This window comes from Monodon monoceros, unplaced genomic scaffold (genome assembly GCF_005190385.1).
Source record: "Monodon monoceros isolate NGI ecotype Baffin Bay Population unplaced genomic scaffold, NGI_Narwhal_1 Super_Scaffold_18, whole genome shotgun sequence".
NCBI lineage: Eukaryota > Metazoa > Chordata > Mammalia > Artiodactyla > Monodontidae > Monodon > Monodon monoceros.
Window position 1 is genome coordinate 123692614 of NW_021703774.1, and position 22021 is coordinate 123714634.

Sequence of the window (22021 nt, forward strand, 5' to 3'; positions counted from 1 at the left end):
GCCTTTCACCAGTGGACCAAAAACTTTTTTACATTAAGTTTTTATTCCTAATTTTTTCTTAATTGCCTACAATTATTATTACTTAAAACAATAAACATTTCCTTGGACAGAAGCCTGATACTACAAATAATAAAATCTAAAAATAACTTTCTTAATTTACAACAACACTCATTTGTTGAATCTTTTATTTTACCTTTCCCTCTCTCATTATATGCGCTAACAGTATTTTTCTCAAATACTCTGAGTTTCCTATACAATCAAATATCTCTAAGCAGTTAATGTTTCCTTTTTAAAAATACACTTCAAATATACTTCAAATCAAACAGCAAATAAAAACTACACAAAATACATGTGGCAATTCATTTAAAAAAAAGAGAGAGAAAGAGAGAGAGAGAAGAAACCCACAAATAGTCACGAGGTTGAACTCACAGCAGCCTCACCTGTACCTTCATGGGCAGTCAAATATTTCATCCATTTCTTTTTCCCCAGAGAAAAGAAGCATTCAGAAGAAAAGCAAGTCAGATGATAGTCTAACTCCTCTAACCTTTATGTAACTAATAGGCCAAATGTTAGTCGAACAGAGATTATAAAAAATATAGAAAATACTTACCTGGACTTGAAGACTCAACAGATGGCTGAGTGGGGGAGAAAAGAACAAAAATTAGCATCTTTGTGTAGTAAATCTTTATAAACATTACAGGAATTATTCAATGACTGATATAAACACCAAAAACTATAGTTACGTTTTAATGTCTGAATTGTCTAAGACAAACTAAAACTTCCCATATAATCCCTTCTCTGACATGTTAACTTAAACATAGAGAAAAATCTAAAACGTTCCTAAATCTAGAAACAAAGACAATAACGTGGAATTAGATTCAGATTTTAAAGGCAAACATGTATCTCATAATATATGTGGTTCAAGAGGTATTATTCTAGATCCTGGAATTCTCTAAAATATTATTTCCTTATCAATACAGGGAAAACCCAAGGTTTGTTATCAAGCTGGTCTCTGGCTTAAAATGAGTGTGAGAAGGGAGGCAGAAACAATTTAAAACATTGTTTAAAATAAAAATTTCGTTGTAATAAAGCAGAAGGAAAAATTTAAGTGTTACTTCAGCACCAGACAGTACATTAGGTTAACTTTACTAACACAAAACATACTTTTAAATTACCACAGAATTAACAACCTTTCAAGCTCAAATCTGGGAAGGTTATCTAATGGAAGATCACAAAGATTCCCAATTATAATGTTCCTTCTACTGTACCATTCTACCTCTCATAAATTTAACCACAAGCATCTGGAAAATTTAAAGATAAAATTGTTAGCAACTTATTTTAGTGTTATCACCACTTGACAGTCTGTGGCTGTGTTTTATCTTAATTCAGTTAATTCACAATTATAAACAAGTCATCTGTAAACATCAACTCCTATAAATTCAATAATAGAAATTCAAAAGATGCCTCAAATGACATAAACTTTATAACTGAAACCTTGCCTATTCATTTCAAGCTATCTATTTCATGCTCATTAGAAGTCAGAGATGCTGGAAGTCCAAAAGCACTAGCAAAAAGATAGAGATATTCTAGTGTTTTCCTTCTTTCTAAGAAATGGGGCAGAGAGGCAAGAACAAAATTGAAATGAGCAAAGTGCCCGATTTTTCAAAAGCTAGACATCTAAGACAAATTCTTATAAGGTGTTAAAAGTCCATTTTGAAAACTGTCCACATTATGCTATTGCAGTAAGTATGCCATTCTAGAGTCCACGTGGTGACTTAGATTGTTTTGAGGCATACTTTTTCAAGGGTCCTATTTTTTCCTTTTAATTCTTACAAAAGAATGGTTCTTGCCTACAGCATTGTCTCATTCTAACAAAAGACCAACAGTATTCAGTATTACATATTTTCAAGTGTCACACCACCATCTTTACTTAAAAGTTACTCTGCCACAACAGAGTGAAAACAGTGCTACTGTTAAATTTGGTTCCTCCAATGGGAAGCTGTAGAGCAGGGTAACAAAGAATGTAACCATAACAAGGGTTTCTAGCTTGCTTAACATCTTTTGAACAGTTATACACTTCTAGCTCAAAATAGATTTAACACCACACAAATTATTACACACCAAATCAGTATTTTAAAATATTAATCCACTTCTACTTCATACTTTATTTCCTAAGTTTAAGCACAACCTCTGTTCAAGGCTACAGCAAAGTTCTATCTTCATCTGGTCCCAGGTTCACTATCCACAGAGTAGCCTTACAATGCTGTTTTTCCTTTTTAGTAAACTTCTGAAATTGGTTTGCATGGCATAAACAAAAAGAACCCAGGACTTCTTTCAAATTAGCTAAAAAGAAATAGCTCTTTGAGCATTTGGTTCTTTTTGAACACTTCAATAATTATTCCGCTTAACAATCTTCTGATTAAAAAGGCTGATTAAAAATAAGTTATTCTACTGAAGAATAAAAGGTACATTTTCACTGATGTTATTAGATATTGGCAATAACAGAGATACTGAATTGCGACTGGCGTCTGTATTTGTATTTGTAAGACGCCTCAGACTGCGCTAAATGCCAATAGACACCACACTGATTGTTGTTTTACTGGTAAATAGTTACCACTTTAATGTTCTGAAAAAGGCCTGAAATATCTTCCATTTATTAAGATACCAAATGTTTAGAGGACTGATAGCATTTGTAAGTATAGCTGGCATAAGGTAGAACACTCAGTGCTCAAAGATAGCACTAATCATATTGTGTAAGACATACTAGAATGTTTTAAAACCGTGATTTGATGGATGGTATATCTAGATTAGAACTGGGGGAGGGGAAGTAGGAATGGTTTGCCTATAGATACATATTTTAGTATTCCATGTTCAAAATAAAATTCTACTGTATCAGTTTGATGAAGACGGGAGACCGGTTTCCTGAAAGTTAATTATATCCAATTAAATCAAAGATGAGCTTCTTGAAAACAGGCATTTGAAAACAGTGTATACTGTAAACATTACTTTTGTCCAACCAACAAACTAAATGATTATCTTTCAAATGAAATATGAGTTTAGTATCATAATACAGAAAACTTTAGTATGAAATGAGGGCATTTTTTATTTAGGTATTTAAAAGAACAACAGAACCAGCTTATGTTCATAGAGCACTACATATTTTCAAATGCATAAGGTTACCTGATCATAAACCTGACAATAAAACCTGCCCCACCTACCTCATTTTATAGATTAGCAAACCCAGGGAGATAAACTGACTTGATCAAGGTTCCACGGTGGGTGGTGAAGGTAAAGCCCAGGATCTGATTCTTTCTATACTTCCCATGGAAACAACTATGTTAAAAAAAAAAATTATCTTTACCTCTCTCCTCCTTACTTTCTCTTTCTTTTTAAAATGGTTTTCATCTATCCAAAGCATGTTTAAAAATGTGACTGCAAGTTGTCATCTGTCATATCAGACTCTTATTTATGTCACATTAGGAACTGGTATCTCTAACAATACCCTCCAGAAAAACCTGCAACATCTACCGTTAATGACTACAGTAAATTAGAAAGGAAGACGGAGGGGAAAAATAAAACTAAAGCTAAACAGGTAATCATTTGTAGCAATACCTATTTTTAGCAAAAGCTCAAATTATAAAATGTAAGCAGTAAAGAAAATTTTTACATTGGGGATTAAAATGCACTTAAAATGCACTCATACATTACTGGCAGAAGTATGAGTTAGTTTAAGCATTCTGGAGATCATCTTGCCAACATGAACTTACCCTACTGATATGCCTAAAACAGCACACCAAGATACATGTATATCATGTATCACCACAAAGTTGTCTATAGCAAAGAGTTGGGAAAAAATTTAAGTCCATCCTTTAACTAGTTAGAAATGAAATATAGTTTTTCCAAGCAATGGAACATTATTAATCCATTAAAAAGAATGAGACAGTTCTGTTTCTGTTGATTGAGAAAAAAATGCTAAAAAGAAATATATATGTATATATAAGTACATGTATCTGGATAAATAGACAGCTATGTTAGGAGTAAAAAGCAAAGTATAGAGGAGAGAGTAAATTGGGCTGGAATATACATAAAAAGTTTTCCCCCAAAAGAATACACAAGAATCTGTTAACAACAGTTACCTCTAGAGTATGGGTTGCAGAAAGAAGGCTTTTTTCATTTTATACCTTTCTGTACTGTTGGAATTTTTTAACCACTTGCAAGCATTACTCTTTGTTTTTTAAAAAGGAAGTCAGTAAAGACTATCTCGTGGAATTATGAGCTATTTTCACTTTCTTCCTTTACTTTTAGATTTTCAAGAAAACCTAGTATTTGCCTTTTTTTTCTTTTTTAACAAGTTTGTATAATTTTGAAAAATAACCTAGTTTTCTTTTAGGTACACACGTAATTGTTTTATCTGAGATGGAAAACACTAGAGACAGAATATGAATAGGCTAAATCAAATTAAAGAATGAACTCGGTTAACTTATAGCAACTTTTATACTGTCACCCATATATATGATTCAGTTGATCAAGCTGCTAATAATTGTAAAACATTCAATGCCTCAGATTTGTTCAAATGTTTTTCTTCTGTATTTTTCTAGACCATGGTAAGAAATATCCCATATACCAGAAAACTGCAAACTGAGAGATAAAAGATCAACTAACTAGAATATCACCATTGCTAAAACATAAATAAATAAGGTAGTAAAAACATGAAGTAGTCATTAGACTCTTTTATCCCAGGCAATCAAGAGCGTATTTTTCAGTAAGTATAACTGCCCTAATTGTTCCCCTCAAACCAATTTCACCACCATTTAAGTATTATTACCACCTACTTAGTAATGCAGACACTGAATCACAGATTCTCACCGGGATGAAGACAGAAAGGAGTTTAGGGCCTACTCCAGGGTGGAGAAGGCAGGGAGACTGTGCCAGGGCCCAACATCTGTCTTCCTCCATACACAATTAAATCACTTAACTTTGCTGTTGGTTAACAAAGCCTTGGAGTTAAAACTAGCAAGTTTACCACAGTAGTAGTAATTCAGAGGATGAACTGCTATTACTAAGCACTAGGAATTCAGAGGCCTACTAGGTTCCAGTCTTAATTGTGCCACAAACGGCACCATCTAGGACAAATTGCGTAAGCTCTCTGCTCAGTTTCATCTTCCCTTAGATGAAAAGATTTAGATTTCTTCGAGTTTAGTTCAATTTCCTTTGAGATCTAAGTTCTTTACTTTTATTATGAATTGCTCAAAAGACATAAACACTACTGAGGAGTACTTAGCTCCATGGATGGGATATGTTTAAGATTCTTCTAAATTTTTTTTTAAAACCTAGGGCTACTAGGAAAAAAAGATCTCAATTTGCAAAAAGCTTTTGGGGGTTGCTACTTTATGAATTTCATATCTACATAAACCTAATTATACAAGTCATTCTAAGCCACGGCATAAGTCGAACAGAATGGGTCCCAGCAACAACTGGTATGTGAACTTAATCACTGCAATGAATTTGCAAATCTTTTGAAATATACAGGGACTCCATCTGAACTTTATGCAATAAATTTCTATATAACTGATTATCTTTTATGAAGAAACACTGAAGTTTCACTGGCAGCGTTGTATTTCTGAATTATTTGGGAAAATGATTAGTCTCAAGAATTCTCTAAAAGAAATTCACTTCTATATTTCCCAACTAATCTTTCCTACCTTATCAAGCACTTTGACTATTACTCCTTCTGAATTAAGCTTTTTAAGACTTTCATGCATTGGTGTTAAGCACTTTGGATAATTCCTTAATAGCTCTGTAAGTATAAACACCAAAAAAAGGTTTTTTTTCATTAGCAGTTTTAAGGCCTAAATTCATTGCAGTAAAACAAGTTTTGTTTAGAGTAGAAATTAACACTATCAAGAACAGCAGTCAAGATGATCCCATTTCCTTAAGAAACAAAATTCAAATACCCTTGAAAAATGCTAAACAGGGAGTCTGTTTTTAAGAGAAATGGATAGATTGGATAGTGAATAAATAAGATTATGTATTAGTTTTGGAAATACTAAAATACTTTAAACTAATACAGAATAGCAAATCCATTAAATTTTCTTCTCTTTATGAGACAACAATATGGCCTAGGTGAAAAGACAGGTCTTGCACTATGCTGTAGCTTTTTTTCCTTGAAAAGGAAGTCCCTTATGTGTTTACAAACTCTGAAATAAAAAACAAATTGTTCATTCCCAAAGGTCTGTACACCACATTCCTTATAAAACCCAAAGGATCGCCTATTTCTTCCTCTTATTCTCTCTCTCATTGCCTTTGTAAAACTGCCACTGCCCTGTAATTTCCTTCCTTTAAGTGTGACTAGGAGAGCCTCCTTTTGGAAGGTTGATTAATAATTTTAAGAGATAATAAACAATGAGAAATATTACCAAAAAGTATTAAGAAAGGGAGTATATGCTATTACTTCTGTATACATTAAGTATGTTTTTAATGTTACTACAATTTTAATAAGCATTAAACACATACTTCCTATTATGGACTAAGATGATCAGATCAAGTATGAAAAATTAGTGTTTTGTATTCACATCTAAAGCAAATTGTATTTAAGAATTAAATATTTTTCTGGAGAAACAAGGTCAGGGTCATTCTATGTAGGAAACAACAACAAAAAAGCACAGAAGCATAATACCTACATTTTTCTCTGGAAACTTATTTCTTCAATAACCCGTTTTCCCCTCAGATTTATCAAATAAACGCATACTGTCACTTTGCGCTTACTGTTATTTTATCAGTTAGTGTCAATACTCAGGTCTATTTAACCAAAAGTGCAAGAGCACGGCATTTGAATTATTTTACCACATGCTTTGTACTGGGAGCATAAAGAATGAATCTCCTGAGCATTCACATAAAAGTAAAAGCACTCTATAATATAAAACAAGCATTTCTCCTTATCTAATTTTTAAAATGACCAGTCTCTAAAATCATTCTAAAAATTTTTTTTTATTCTAGATTTTCTGTAGGAGATGAAGGTTCCTCCACTCTTCCTCCAAATTCACTATAAATAAAACCATCTACAAGTAATGGAAGAATATAAAAGATGAATTTTTAAGATACCAGGTCACTAAAAAAGTGCACTGAAAACAAAATTCAGGTTTTTTTCTCCCTGAAACTGAACTATCCATGTGTTCCTACAGAATATGAGAGTTCCATTCTCCAAATGATGTAATGTTTAAGCAAACTAAAACATACACTTGAAACTATTAGGAAATGACCAGTGGCTCAAAATATTGCTTTTCTTCTCTTACATGAATGCAACCATCTTTAATTTCTAAAGCAAATAAAATGTTAAAATGCTTTTATTTACATATTAAGTTTTCAGTGTGGTAGGCAGTTAAAATTTCTGAGTAAGTTTTAAAATTTAAATTTCACCATATTTTCATACACTAAGATATTTTCCTTCAGTAATATCTTGCTTTAAAATATGACTACAGAACTTAAAGCTCAAACCATTGTGAGCAGCACCACGAGGCAAGAAACCACATCTCCTATTACAACACACTGCTGCTTATCTAATGGGCATGGGATCCAATGAAGACTATTTGACAAAATATATGTAAATCCAGCTACACAGAACCCCTTTCCCTCTTACATATGAAGGAAAGAATCACTTAAGAACCTCATCAAGGCTAAAAACCTTTCAGCCCAGTGAAATAAATCCAGTCACATTTAAGTGAAATACAAAGAACTATGTTTTCTCCAACTCATAATTTCTTGAAATACAATTATTTAACCACAAAGAGCAAAAGAAATTGAAATAAATCCTAAGATCTAAATTTAGTTTTAAATCAGAATATTGAATTTTTAAAAATAATACCGGCAGCAATCAATCCTGCTACAGTAAAATCTCTTCCTCTTTTAATAGCAAATACTCCAAGACATAAGTATAAAGTCAGTTTCCATAAAGGGGAAGGAGCACCCTAAGAGCCACTCCAGAAAACTGTTTAAGCTTTAGGTCCCTCCACTCAACAGGTACATGAAAAGGCCTCCAAATTAAGATTCTTTTCCATAACCTATGTTTCTGTATTCCAAGGTTTAAAAAGGAGAAATTATGGTATTGATAAGTGTACTCACCATTGACTTCATTTAGCAAATAATGAAGACAAAAACTGGGGTTGGATGATAAATAAAATTACCTACTTCCTGAATCTGTTTTTAGGTGCCTCTGAGACTATGAAAATGGTAATTCTCACATGAATAAAAATGGCTTTATCAACGTTTAGAGTGGCTCTACTCAAAGAAGACATAAAAGTCCAAATATATCACCTCTTGAACTCCAGCGAGTAAAGGACAGCGAAATTCTTCAGACGGTAAGGGTAAAAAACGTGTTAAAAAAAAAACCAAATATTTAAAGGTTTAAATCAGAGGGAAAAATTTAAATCTCCAGTAGCATATACTAAATTCAAATTAATCGAGAGAGGTTGTTTGCCCACCGATCTGAGGCCCCAAAATGTAAAACAATCGCCACCGAAAAAGGGGGCTTTGGCAACTCGTTTACTAGAAAAAGAGCAAACGGGGGAAAAAAAAATTTTCCCTAAGGGGTAAAAAAGCTGGAAGAGAAAGAAGACAAGAATAGACAGCCTAGATTTGCAAGGAGGGTAAATGCCTGGAAAGTGATGGGGGGTAAGAAAGGGAGAAAGCAACTCTTCTGAAACGTAAAGAGAGTAAAAGAGGTTCTCCGGTGGGGGGGAAAGGGAAATGTTTGAAGAAATGGAGAGACCCCCCCAACCTAGAGGGATGGATTGCGAAAGACCAGGTTTATTTCTCCACGCTCATCTGGTCACCATCTAGAAAATTACAGAGTTAATCAAAGGCCGTTTTCCCCAACAGAGGCAGAATGTCAGTAGCAATCCGACGAGGGTGACGCGGAAGGGCGCAACAGCATCTCGGCTAGGGAAGGAAGAAACTTCGCAAGAAGAGGAAGCAGCAGCTCCTCTCTTGGCCCCTAGCACCGGCCGGCGAAGTTGCGCCACAGGCGCCCCAGCCCCGCGGGCGACCCCTCCCCCTCGCCCCTCTCCGTACGCACGGCTACGCAGCCCTCGACCCTTCAAAGTGCCCCCCGAAGTCCAACTACGCCTCCGCTTTCTCCTGCCCCCGGACCCATCCCAACTAAGTTCCACGGAAAGCTCCCGCCCAGAGCGCGGCCTGTTCCGGACAACAGGTGGGCAGTGGCGCCAGCAGGGCTGGGCCTCCCCTAGCCAGGCCCACTCCACTCCTCCCCGGCCCGGACCTGGGGGCGCCCGGCTCCGGGACGGGGAGGGGGAGCTCACTCCCTTACCTCCGCCATATTTGCCGTATGACGGGTCACATCTCCGCGGCGGCCGCAGCTGGGTCACGGCCAGAACCCGGATGTAAGACTCGGCAACGGGACTCCAGCCGCCGCCGCCACCGTCTCTGCCGCTCCCGCCGCCGCTGCCTCGGCGGGAACGCGCAGGAGCCGCCCGAGCGCGCCCACCACACCCCACTCCGCCCCCTCGCGGCGCCCGGGCTGAGCTGGACTAGAGGGAAAAGGCCGGAGCGCGCGCGCGCGGCCCCGAGGCAGCCCTCCCCCGGAGGAGCCCAGAGGAGGCGGAGCCAAGGTGGGTGTGGGGGGAGGCGGGCATCTTAGTGCCGGGCGCCTGCCCTAGCGGATCCGCGACTCCAGCCCGGGAGAGGGCTCTAGGGACCAGAGAGGTCGAGGAAACTAGCCAAACTAGCCGCGTCCTGCCTTCATATCGCAGGGGAAAAGATACGATACATTTCACATGTAGGCCTTTTTTGAAGTGCATCTGTTAGAAAACGGATGTTGCTGTGATGCAACAGCTGCAACTAGTGCGCTTTGAAAGCGGTTATCCCTTGACAGATATTTCTCTCGGTTCTTTCCCTACAGGAACTGTAAAATACCATGTACCAAAATCTTAGAGGTCACAGCAGAGATTAAGAAAAGGGATCGTGCTAGGTAGACTGCCATCCTCATATATCATTTGCTTTTCCTCACACACCTTCTGCAATGCCAGTAGCAACATAATTGTGCAACGGCTGAATTCTGCACAACTAGAGAAATTTTTAAAATGTGAAATATTGAAAAGCTGCTCTTTAATAGATATAAATAATCTCCGACTCGACTGCATAGATGGAGAACTTGCTTATGTGCAACGCCTGAAATGCCTGCAAGTTAAAAGTTTATTTTAATGTATTGGCCTAGAACTGCCAAGTGGCTTTGGTGACAATTCTGATGACTGCCAGAGCCAATGATTGCAAAATAACAAACATGTTTCACCTCCATTACTAAGGCAGATACTGGGTAATGCAAACGTGATATTAAAACGTGCACTAACACATTTTACCAAACCGGAAGTTAGAAAGTCTTATTTCATAAAGACCTGTTTTCCCCCAAATGTTCAAGGGTTCTTCTTATTGCAATTTCAAAAATGACTACCAAAATCAACAAGTTATATATGAAACTCATTCATTCCCTCCAAATAATGTGATGCCAGCACTACAATATATTGCACAAATGTGCACGTATACAATTTTTCTTTAAACTGATACTTAACTTACAAGGAATATGGGGAAGTCTGTTTTAAGTTATTTGTATTCCCTTAAAATTCTAGACTCTATTAAGTAGCTTATTTCCAAAGATTCAACATTAACTTGAAATTCTTATGTCCAATAATAATTTGTGCATGAATATTTTGTGCATTTATAGGTATATGAAGTAGCTGCTAAGTAAGGACATTACCTGGTAATATGACAGGAAAAGAGTCCACAGACAGTCTGTAAACCAATTAAACATAAACATCTGATGCACATTTTCTACTGAAAGAAAAGCAAGGGAAAGAAGAGAAAGGAAAACTTTAAGGTTCCCAAATCTACAAACAATTTTTACCATTAACTGTACTGTACAGTATTTTCATTTTATTTTTTTATAATACTTATATAAAAGTGTTTTTCAAGTTTCCTTGAGGGAATAAATATTTTAGCATAGGTATACAGTTTCTAAGTTACCCTGTTGAATTACCTTAGTCCTTTGGACTCGAAATAGAAATGACTTTTGTATAAGCCAGTTCATATTCAAACACTTTTCACTTTGAGATGCTTGATGGAAACAGCTGTGAAGGCAAAGAACAATGTATGTGCATAGACCTGAGGTGGGTAAAGATAAGAAAAATAAGGGGCCTAGAGGTAGAAACTCAGGCTTTATAAAACCACTGGTTGAAGGAGAATTATCCATTTAAATACTAAAGCTAATATATGAAATTTAGCGGGATATCAAAAGGAAAATTAAAAAGTATTGTCAAAATGCAAGGTACAGGAATAACTTGCTTAAGCCTGTTAAATCTTTGATTCTTCAGTTAATTCATCAACAAGAATCCCAATTGTGATAAAGAGCTGGGGATCACGGTCCCTTAAGCTACTGAATAAATAAGCTACTGAATAAATTCTGAAATTGTCAGGAATATCGAGGTCTGGGACGTATTTGAATAGATATCCATCTTACTGATAAATGACTTTTAGGTTTATTAATATTGTGTTATCAGTTTTACTATTTTTATGTGGCATTATCGTTTAGGGGAAACATTCCCTCTACATTTTTCTCCTTCCTTTTTTTGTAAATGTGGGTTACATGATTTTTTTTTTTTAGGTTCAGATATTCTAAAGGTAAAAAGAAACAGCTCCAATATTGTAAGTCATTGGTAACATTATTATTGAATTCAGTATAGTTTTACTCCCCATTTTATTCTAGTGCTATACTTCAAAAATTTTAAGAAGCCATCTTAAGGAAAGCAAATTCTCAAAACGCTTGCTTACCTCTTCAGTAACAAATATGTAAAAATTAACTATTCATTAGTCATAGAATCTTAATGTTGGATGGGATCTTAGAGGTCCTTAGTCAATTTCTACACTGTCTAGGTGGGAATCCCTCATTGTTTCCCCACTATCAGGCTTTTCTGCCTAAGCTTAAACACCTCCAATGACTCACTGTCTCATGAAAAGGCTGCTCTTCAAAAAAACCTCTAATGTTTGGAACATTCTTCTTTTTAACAAACCAGAATCTACCTCCTTGTTATTTCCACCCATTACCCTAAGTTCTTCAGCACTTTGGATTAATTCAACAGATGTCTTCTTTGTATTCAAATACAAACACTCAATATTTATACTTGGGTCAACAAAAAATAAATCTTTAAAGCCTACTGATACCAGAGGAGCTGAAAACGGGATATTACAGAGTTGAAAGCATGAGAAAATTCACCGTTGCCTATGAGCTGTTTAAAATTATTACGGTTTATAATCTTTATTTTGTGATATCCAAAATGGTAGCTGTTAGAATTGTGTAGTAAAATGTTTACAGTTAAGCTAAAAGGTGTGGTTAATTCCAATTATATGTGAGGTTTGTGGCTAATGTCCCAAAACAAAAAAATCACTATACAAAGCCTGAATAAATGCCTCTTTAGCTCCCATTCCCCACCTAAAGGCTTCCTTATTTTCAGGCAAACTAACATTAATTTTACCACATAAGCTACTCAAAACTGCTGTTATATTGGGAAATTATTTTTAAGCAATTTACTGCATACTCCATTAAAAAGTTTTAAACAATTTTATAGAGGCTGCAATACACAAACATACATACATACGCACTCACACACACACACACACACACACACACACACACACACGAACCCCTCGAAGTTATTTTGCTATTAACAAAAGCATTTTAAGGTCTCAATTTTTCTTCAGCCAGTACCCCAAACTAACCAATAAGTAAACCTGGCAATTTACACATACCTAAGAAATATAACCTTTTATTCAGGACCAATACCTGATTCAAATATAATGTATACAATATAAACATGTCATGCACTTCAAAAAGGTACCTCTCAAAATGCACCAAGAAGGGCTTCCCTGGTGGTGCAGTGGTTGAGAGTCTGCCTGCCGATGCAGGGGACACGGGTTCGTGCCCCGGTCCGGGAAGATCCCATATGCCGCGGAGCGGCTGGGCCCGTGAGCCGTGGCCGCTGAGCCTGCGCGTCCAGAGCCTGTGCTCCGCAACGGGAGAGGCCACAGCAGTGAGAGGCCCGCATACCACAAAAAAAAAAACAAAAACAACAACAACAAAAAAAATGCACCAAGAAAACAATTCAGACTCTGGGGCTGTTTGAATTAAATAGATTAAAACAGCACATTCAAAACCCTAAAACCAAATTCTGTATCTAACAATTTTCAGAGTCCATGAGTCCCTTTTGAGATTATTGTGTTAACTATTTCCTTAAATTTTTATTTAAGAGTGACAGGCTACACATGATGTGCAGGTGAAAATTTATGGATAACTATACTAATTTGGTTGAAGATAGCTAAATGTCAAAAAATTTCACCTATTTTTAAAATGTGCATTTTAGATAAATTGAGTTTTACCTTTACTCTAGCAGGCAAAATGTAGGTTACAAAGCAGTAATGCATTACATTTGGAAGCCCCACATCTATGACAATCAGCATCATCTTTTTGTTAGTTTGATTTTTATTATTAACGCCACCCCAAAACACCTATATAGCCTTTTGGTTCTTCAAAGAACAGTTCTGGTTTTTCTTTTCATAATTTTTACATAAAGAGTTTTATCCAGTGGCTCCATTTTATCAGATTATCACAAACTGATACTTTGATAGTTTTTATATTGTTGACATGTTATTTTTATCTCACCCAAATTCTGGAAATTATTGGCCCATCAGCAGTTCTCAAACACTGGAAGAGTAATATAACATTTATATTACTTGAGGGAGTTTGGACTTTCCCTCCCTTAATCTCCAAGTGTGCCCCTGCCTACCAGCATCACATCCGTCTTGTCTGCATTGAACCTCAACCAGTTGGTTCTTAACCACGTCCGAAACTCAGCCAGGCACTGGGAGAATCGAGCCACCACACCATCTGGATCAAAGGAAAGAGAGCCTCAGTAGTAAGGAGACTAGAGACGATGATACTACAAGCTCACCATTCGCCTGTCTCTAATTTTTAAAAAGACGGCCAGGAATTAGGACAGGAATCCCATGACAATTTTAGAAAAACATTAATGAGTCTTGAGTCATGCAATTTGTAACTGATGATAAAGGAATAAACGCGATCCAATAAAGAGGTCGCCTCATTCCACCCATGATTGAAGAAAGGTTCACTCAAGTCCGGGTCATCTCGTCTAAGCGGCCTCAGTAGACGGGCCAATCTTGGAACTGCATAAGCTTTTCTGCAAAATTAAGAGTTTTAGCGTTGGAAGAAGCTTTAGGTATAACTGGGGCCCCAGAGAGAGGTAGTGACTCGCCCAAGGTCACACAGCAAACGAGGACTAGAGATGGTCTCCAGGCCAGAGATCTTTCCACCAAAAGCTGAAAGAACAAGGCCATTCAAAGACTAGGGAGGCATCTGCCCCCAGGGATACACCCAAGGCCTGGGAAGACCTCATTCCCTCACAACACCACCCTCTTCGAGCCTCTCTTCCCTCCCTCACTCCCTCCGAAAAGGGCCGGTTTGCCCAAGACCCTGCTCACCACAGGGGGCTGCAGTGGGAGCAGGAGCCTTCCAGGGCTGAGACAGAACCCGGAGATACTGCGGGAAAGAGGCGGAGCCACAGCGGGGCGGTCAGCTTGACCCCACCCCGACCGCGTTCCGGGGCCGACTGGAGAAAGGCGGAAGCGGACAAGGCGAAGCGAACTCACTCCGCAGCTGACTCCCAGCGCGCCGCGGACGCCGGGGAAGACTGGCGCCGCCGCCGCCACCGCCAAAGCAAAAGACCAGTCTGGGAAGGGGGCGGATGGCGATGGAGAGCTGCGCATGCGCCTTGGGTGGCCGGCGCCACTCCGGGAGGGGAAGCGCGCCCGGCGCGCTCTCTCAGCCCCTCCCCGGAAGTTAAGGGTCTTCCGGGCGGTACTCTGCAGTGGGGGAGGGGAAGGAGAGAAAGGGGACCGAGGACACCTCGGGAGCCCCTCCACCCAAACAGGGCTAGGAGAGGAGAGGTGGTTTATGGAGGCTGCACTTACAGCCGCTGCCGCCGCTGCCGCCGCCACCTCCGCTGCTGCCGCCACCGCCTGAAGAAGCCCCATCCATCCGCCTGCAGCCCGGGAGACTCAGAGCCTGGGAGGGGCCTAGGGCCTGGGCCGCCCGCCTCCTTCTTGTAGTCGTCGTCCGGGGCTTGCTCTTGCTCCACCAACCCTCTGTCCTCCCCTCCGCCTCCGCCCTCCTCCTCGGCCTCCAGCCGCCAGCCAACCGCGCGGCCGCTTGTTGAGCCAAGGCTCCACCGTCTCCATGACGCCCGGCAAACATTCCCGTGCCTTAGCCGGAGCCGCTGACGCCGGGGGTTGGGGTACAGGGGCTCCAGAAGCAGCCAGGGAAGGGGGTGGTCGACCACTCCCCACCCAGTCGCCACCATGCCCATCTCTCCGGTAAACAGCCGCAAGCAGCCGAACGTCGGGGTGTAAGTTCCGGCGCTAAAACCTAAGTCCATTCCCCTGGGTCCCGGAGGGAGCCCTTTTAGATCTTAGCACTTACTGCATCTGTGTTCAGTCGACAGCCCTCGAACCTCCGAGGCGGCAATGTCTACTTCGTTGGCCTAGGACTGCCTTTTCCAAAGCTCTACTGCTGTGCTTGGTCGAGAAAAGACTTAGTTTGTTGGGAACCACCCTTCCTCCTAAAACTCCTGTTTTTTTTTGTTTTTTTGTTTTTCCCGGTCTGCAGTCTCCAGCTTGTTGCCTCCAAGCTGTGCCCAGATGTTCAACCCTCTCAGCTTCTGTGAGCTACCAGACCGAACATTACTATGCTCTGTAGTTGAGGTTTTTTTCTGCCTTCTCCTCATACCATTCTGCCTTAAAACTCATTCCAGCTTACAACTTTCTCTGTTTTCTGCAGCAGTTGGACGAGAGGCTGGAGAAAAGCATACAGCTCTACAGATGTCTCGCTTACAACTTCAAATGGTCCCTTAGTCCAGCAATTACACTTTACAAGTTTCCTAATTCATTCACTCTCCCGCACTTCCAGAACACTTTTGTTCTCTCTTCTCAAACCTTCAGCATCTCTTCTATCCAGTCTCTTCCAGATCAGCTGATCTTTCTTTAGCAGAACTTGTTGAAAAGTTCTTGGGAGAGAACCTTCTGCTCTTTCCTGCATATGGTACTCAGGTTTTTGTCCATCCTATCACTCCACAAAAAATAGCTTTTGTGAAGGTCAGCAATAACTGTCCAGCCAAATACAGTGGCCATTTCTCAGTTTGTTTCTTAACTCACCCATCAGCAGCTTTGATCTGGTGTACCACTTCTTGAGTGTTGAATCACTTCATTTGGTTTCTGGGACACCACTCCTCCCTAATTCTCCCCTTGGTTTATGCCTACTCCTTTTCAAAGTACTTTGCTGGCATCTCTTTATCTCTCCCGTATCTAAATATTGCAGTGTTGATGGGATCAGTAAACCTCTTCACTATTGTTTTTTGCTTTTAAAAGTCACCTATTTACTTATGGTTTACAAGTTTAACTCTGCAGCCAACACCTCTCCCAAGAAAACAGACTTAAAATCAAGCAGCTGTGCTTAAAAGTTAATAGGCATCTCAAAACTTGTATCTAAAACTGAACTTATTTCGCCCTCTAATCAACTCTGCAGTCTCCCATTTCAGTAAATGGCAATTTCCACTCTTCCAGTTACTCAGTAAAAAAACTTTGGGTTACCCTTGACTTCTCAATACCCCACTCCATCAGCAGATTCTACCATTTCTACCTGCAAAATAAGTCCAGACTACCACTCCAATGTAAGTCACTGTTACATTGCAGTAAACACCTAAATGATCTTGCCCTCACCCTCAACATAGTAATCACTGTGGCTCTTCTCAAAAGCCTCCAATTTCTCCCATTTCACTCAGAGTAAAAGCTCACATCCTCACAGGGCCCCACAGAATCTCACTTTGGATTCTTCCCCCTGGCTAATTACACTCCATATTGTTCCACAACAATATCAGGCATATTTTCCCACTTCAAGGCCTGGGCATTTGCTGTTCTTTGGAATACTGTACCCGCTAGTAATCTCATGACACTCATTTTCTTCACGTGTCACTTTATCAAAGAGTCCTTCTCTAACTACACTGCGTAAAATAATACTACTCTCCCCAGTACTTCCTGTCCCTCAACTTGCTTTATCCTTCTCCATAAAATTTATTTCTGTTTGATATATACTTGTTTGTTAATCTGTCTTCATCCAAGCTATCATGTACTCCATAATGGCAGAGAGTTTTGTTTTGTTCACTGCTACTGCTTAGAATGAAGAAGACAGTATTTGCTGGCAGCAAACAAATGAGTGAATATGTATTTGAGTAACATTGATTATTGCTCATCTCGTCTGGTTTTTGTTTTTACTTGTAGGTATGGCAGTCTCAAACTAACATTAAGTTGGTTTCATGTGAAGTTTTAAAAAATCATAAAACTCTCAGAGTACCTGAGAGTGTTAGAAAAATTCCCTTCGGGATTTCTTGAATAATGACACATTCATGGGAGATTACCTATTAAGGAAAGAGTGGGGTGGGAGATAGAAATTAATATAACCTTCACTTTTTGAGGTAGCCATATTATCTAATTAAAACAAAATTTCATACACACTAAAGTTTACACCCATTGGTTTGACCTAATGTTTCTCATCTTTCTCAGTTTAAGACTTAATCTGATCTTGGAAAGGATATCATGAAACATGTATTTATCAATTTTTCACTTTCTCACTCCAATTTTTCCTATATTGGGTTTTTCCTATTGGCTTAGCAATACAGATCTTCTTCAACTTACAATGAGGTATGTCCCAGTAAACCCATCATAGGTTGAAAATATCATTAAGTAGAAAATGCACTTATTACACCTAGCCTACCAAACATCATACTTAGCATAGCCTACCTTAAACATGCTCAGAACACTTATATTAGCATACAGTTCGACAAAATCATCTAACATGAAGTCTGTTAAATAATAAAGTGTTGAATAGCTCATGTAATTTATTGAATACTGTACTGAAAATTAAAAGCAATGATTGTATGGGTACAGAATGGTTGTAAATGTATTGGTTGTTTACTCTCATGATTGCACGGCTGACTGGGAGCTATGGCTCACTGCCAGCATCACGAGAGTATCATTTTATAGCATATCATTAGTCCAGGAAAAGATAAAAATTCGAAGTACAGTTTCTACCGAATGCATATCACATTCACACCCCTGTAAAGTCAAAAAATCATAATTTGGGGGTTGGCTGTATTGGACAATCTTCCACTGTGGTAAAAACCACTAGTGTTTCCTTCACTGCTTTTATCTCACTTCTTTGCCCAGTTTCTCTGTTCTTCCTTACGTGTTCATTCATTTCCTTTTGATTTGGGGGGTGGGGAGAGTTTTCATCTGTTCTTGCATGTTACTTTTTCCATTAGGATCCTTAACATATTAATCATAATTATTTTAAATTCCCAGTCTTGCTAATTCCAAAATCTCTGCCATATCTTATTCTGGCTCTAATCCTTGCTTTGTTTCTTCAGACTGTTTTTGCTCTTTGGTATGCCATGTATTTTGTTGAAAGCTGAACATGTTGCATCAGGTAATATGAACTGAGGTAAGTAAGCCCTTAGTGTGAGGATTTATGTTTATCTGTCTAGGAATTAGGCTGTTTGCTGTAGCTATAGGTTTCCAAGACTTCAGTTTCCTCTAGTGTCCTGCTTTTTGTCTCCTCTGGCTTTTTAGGTTTCCCTAGAGACTCCTTCTTAGAGTCTGAGCCTTACAGTTCTTCCCATTGTAATTCAGTTATACAGGAGCCCTGTTGATGTGGTGGTAAGATATGTGAGGGAGGGGGGAAGGGGGAGGGGAGTGTGCCATAATCCTATGATTAGGTCTTAATCTTTTAGTGGGCCTTTGTCCCTGGGCTGTGACCTTCATAAGTATTTCTCAGAATTTTTCTCTTTAGGTGGAACAAGAAGGTTAGATGGACTTCCAGTAGGTTATTTCCCTCCCCCCACATTGGTTAGGCTCTGGTAAAATGGTTTTCCTTGAGGGCAGGCCTTTGTTAAGGATAACTGAACATTCCAGGTATATTTCAAAATGGTTACTTCCTGTCCCCCTGCTGGAACTATCAGGGAGTTTTACTCTGATCTTCATCCTGAGAGACTGGTGGAGTAAAGTGTAAAGGTAAAACTCGATAAAAGTGTTGTGGGCGGGAGCTCCCTAAGGCTGGGCCCCCAGCAGTTTTTTCTCTTTTGAATTAGTCTACACTCAGTTTCCAGCAATTAGGCAATTACCCTTTAGGTTTTCCTACCACTTGTTGGCTCTAGTGGCAGTTTCTGCTCCCAGTAAGTTGTGATTCTGTTATTCCTGCATCTCAGTCTTTCAGTGTGAGGGTTTGCCTGTAACCTCAATTCTCTGATGGACCTAAGAAGACCCATTGATTTTCAGTTTGCTCAGCCTTTTTCTTGTGAGTACAGGATTGATGTCTTTCATGGCCTTTACATGTCAGACCAGAAACCAGAAGTATCTGTGTTTACCCTTTAACACTTGCAGTCTGTTGTCTCCATTTCTATATGAAAATTACTCAGGTCAATAATGAGTAACCTAAAGGTTTCAAAAGTCACCAAATTCAATGGGCTTTCTCTTTACCTCTCTGCAGCATTTGACAATATCAATCTTCCCCTCCTTAACCCTGAACTAACCCTGAACTGGTTCACTTACTACTGGCAAAGATGCCTTTTTTCTGGTTTTACTTTCTTTCTACCTCCAGTTTCTCTCCTTGGCCCTATTACCTTCTCTTTGTATCTTTAGGTTTTTATTTTGGGACTCAGTTCATTTATCATCATCTCCATGAAAGATTCTCAAATCTGTATCTCCAGTTCTCACTTTTGTTCCCTGAAATTCACTTTCCTCTTGATTTTCAACTGCTACCAAACAGCTCCACCAGGATATCACTCATAATATCTAAACTTGAACATGTCTACAATTTAACTTCTTATTGTGCTTTGGAAATAATGACTACTTTAATCATCGCCTTAAATCTTTGAGGCAGATACTACTATTAACCTTAATTTACATATGAGGAAAGAAACAGATTAAGAAACTTGCTCAAGAACACATAGTCTGTGAGTTATTGGATGAGTTTGGGCATTTAAGTTGACCTCTTTGAGTTTTAAGTTTCTCACTTGTAAAACATGGCAATTAAATATCTCATAATTTATTATAAGAATTGAATTAGGATGGTGATCGTTTTGTAATGTACGGAAATATTGAATCACAATATCGTGCACCTGGAACTGTAGGTCAATTATACTTCCATTTAAAAAAAATGAAATAAATAAAAGAATTAAATTACAAATATAGTGGAAGTACTTTGAAGTTTAGCTTTTAAGTGGCATTGTTATTATCAATTAAGTCCTGTTTGTTCTGTATCTGTGGTTTAAGGGTACTTGGGGTATGTTTTAATCAGGTACATAGACACAGAAATAACTATCATGAAGGAAGAAGGTTTTTTTTGTTTTTGTTTTTTAAAATACTCATAGATCCCTAGAATCAGGAGACATGGCATGCCGTACCACATAGTGGGGCCACATGAGGAAGCACCAGGGCTGAGCAGGAGGTAAAACTAGCAAGGGGAAAACATGGGCAAGAAGCTTTATTGTGGTTCCCATGGGGAGAAATGGACAAAGCGGAATAAGCAGGTGTAGGAATAGCTTGTTTGAATAATTTCAAAAGGCTCTGGGCATAGGGACTATCCCTAGTTGTCTGGTTCCTGTCCCTACAGTGATTAGGGCAAGTGGATAGTGACCCAGAGAGTGAGATCTCTTTGAGAGCCTGATGAAGGAGATGGTTGAGGGTATGGACTCTGGATTTGTTGGTTTGCGTATAAAAGGTTTGCTTGTAGGCAAGTCCCTTACTATGTATAAGAATTGATTAGCCCTGGGAGGGGCAGTCCCTCCAGGGTTAGCAAGTTCCTAGATATCAAAACATCAAAATACAGAAAATAAAAAGATATGCTTAATACATGCTGTATTTAGCATTTGTTTTATTTCTACATTTGCCACCCCAGGTTAAGCCTTGATTACTTCTCATCTGGCCTGTTTCCATAGCATCTTAACTAATGGTCTTCTTGCTTCTAGTGTGTTCTGAATATAGCTAAATTTTTCTGAAGCATAGTTTTGAGCAGTTAACTCTTATGCTCAAAATCATTCAAAGGCACTTTCATGCTTGTGTAGTAAATTTCAGAGACTTAGCCTGGCCATTTTATTTTTTCAAAGCTTAACTTTGTTTTCCTTCAATTTCCTTCTAATTGAATCATTTAAGATACCCTGTATATACCACATGCTTTCCTACTGTCATCGTTCACAATGATCTTTGCTCAGGGTGCATTTCCTGTCCTGTCCTCATCCCTCCTCACCTGCATGTGCATCAGACACAAGCACACATATACATTCGGCCCCGTGTACTTCTTTTGAATTTGACCTACATTCAAGCCTAACTCAAATGCCATCTTCATGATTTCTCTGCTCACTCCTCTTACCCAAGGTAATCTTTACCACAACTTTCATTTCATCTTACATGTAAGTCTTGAGGCAAATACAATTTTGTACTTGCATTGTAATCATATATATGTTTTATCTCTTATTAGACGGTCAGCTCCTTAGGGCCCATATCTGATTCATATTGTATCTCTGCCAGCATGTAGCCTTATGTACAATAAGTGTTTTATGAATAACAGTTGGATAAATGAAAGTAATTGATTGGGTTTAGATTGAAATTTTTACCTTAATCTCATTAAACTAAGAAGTGGCTAATACAGACACTTTTTCTTAAGCCATTCCTTCTTTCCTCTTGTGGTTATTTTTTTCATAGTGAGATTTATGTATGTGTAGCGTGCTTTTAATGTCATTAGTCTCTTTTTTCATAGAAGTGGTCATCCGGTGCTCATGGTATTCATTCTACAGGTACCAACTGAATGCCTTATATTTTCCAGCTACTGCCCTAGGTACTG

The 22021-nt window shown here is 38.7% G+C and overlaps 2 protein-coding genes across 10 annotated transcripts in view; one reads left to right on the plus strand and one right to left on the minus strand.

Annotated features, from left to right (window-relative positions):
- MIER1 (MIER1 transcriptional regulator) overlaps positions 1–15440 on the minus strand; it is a 56475-nt gene extending 41035 nt beyond the window's left edge. Inside the window, exons 1-5 of one of the 9 annotated variants that reach the window (XM_029228012.1) lie at positions 15046–15437; positions 13845–13945; positions 10766–10839; positions 611–635; positions 441–477 (exon numbers count right to left, since the gene is read on the minus strand). In XM_029228012.1, coding sequence (XP_029083845.1) covers positions 441–477; positions 611–635; positions 10766–10839; positions 13845–13945; positions 15046–15328 — 520 coding nt within the window. In that variant the 5' untranslated portion in view covers positions 15329–15437. Of the gene's footprint in view, positions 1–440; positions 478–610; positions 636–8118; positions 8130–9322; positions 9532–10765; positions 10843–13844; positions 14491–15045 lie in introns of those variants that run through there. The other 8 variants (XM_029228008.1, XR_003794381.1, XM_029228004.1 and 5 more) reach the window with 8 other exon arrangements.
- The window catches only part of WDR78 (WD repeat domain 78), a 117619-nt gene continuing 110908 nt past the window's right edge, over positions 15311–22021 (plus strand). The window contains 2 exon segments of the mRNA XM_029228003.1: positions 15311–15365; positions 15368–15479. Coding sequence (XP_029083836.1) covers positions 15311–15365; positions 15368–15479 — 167 coding nt within the window.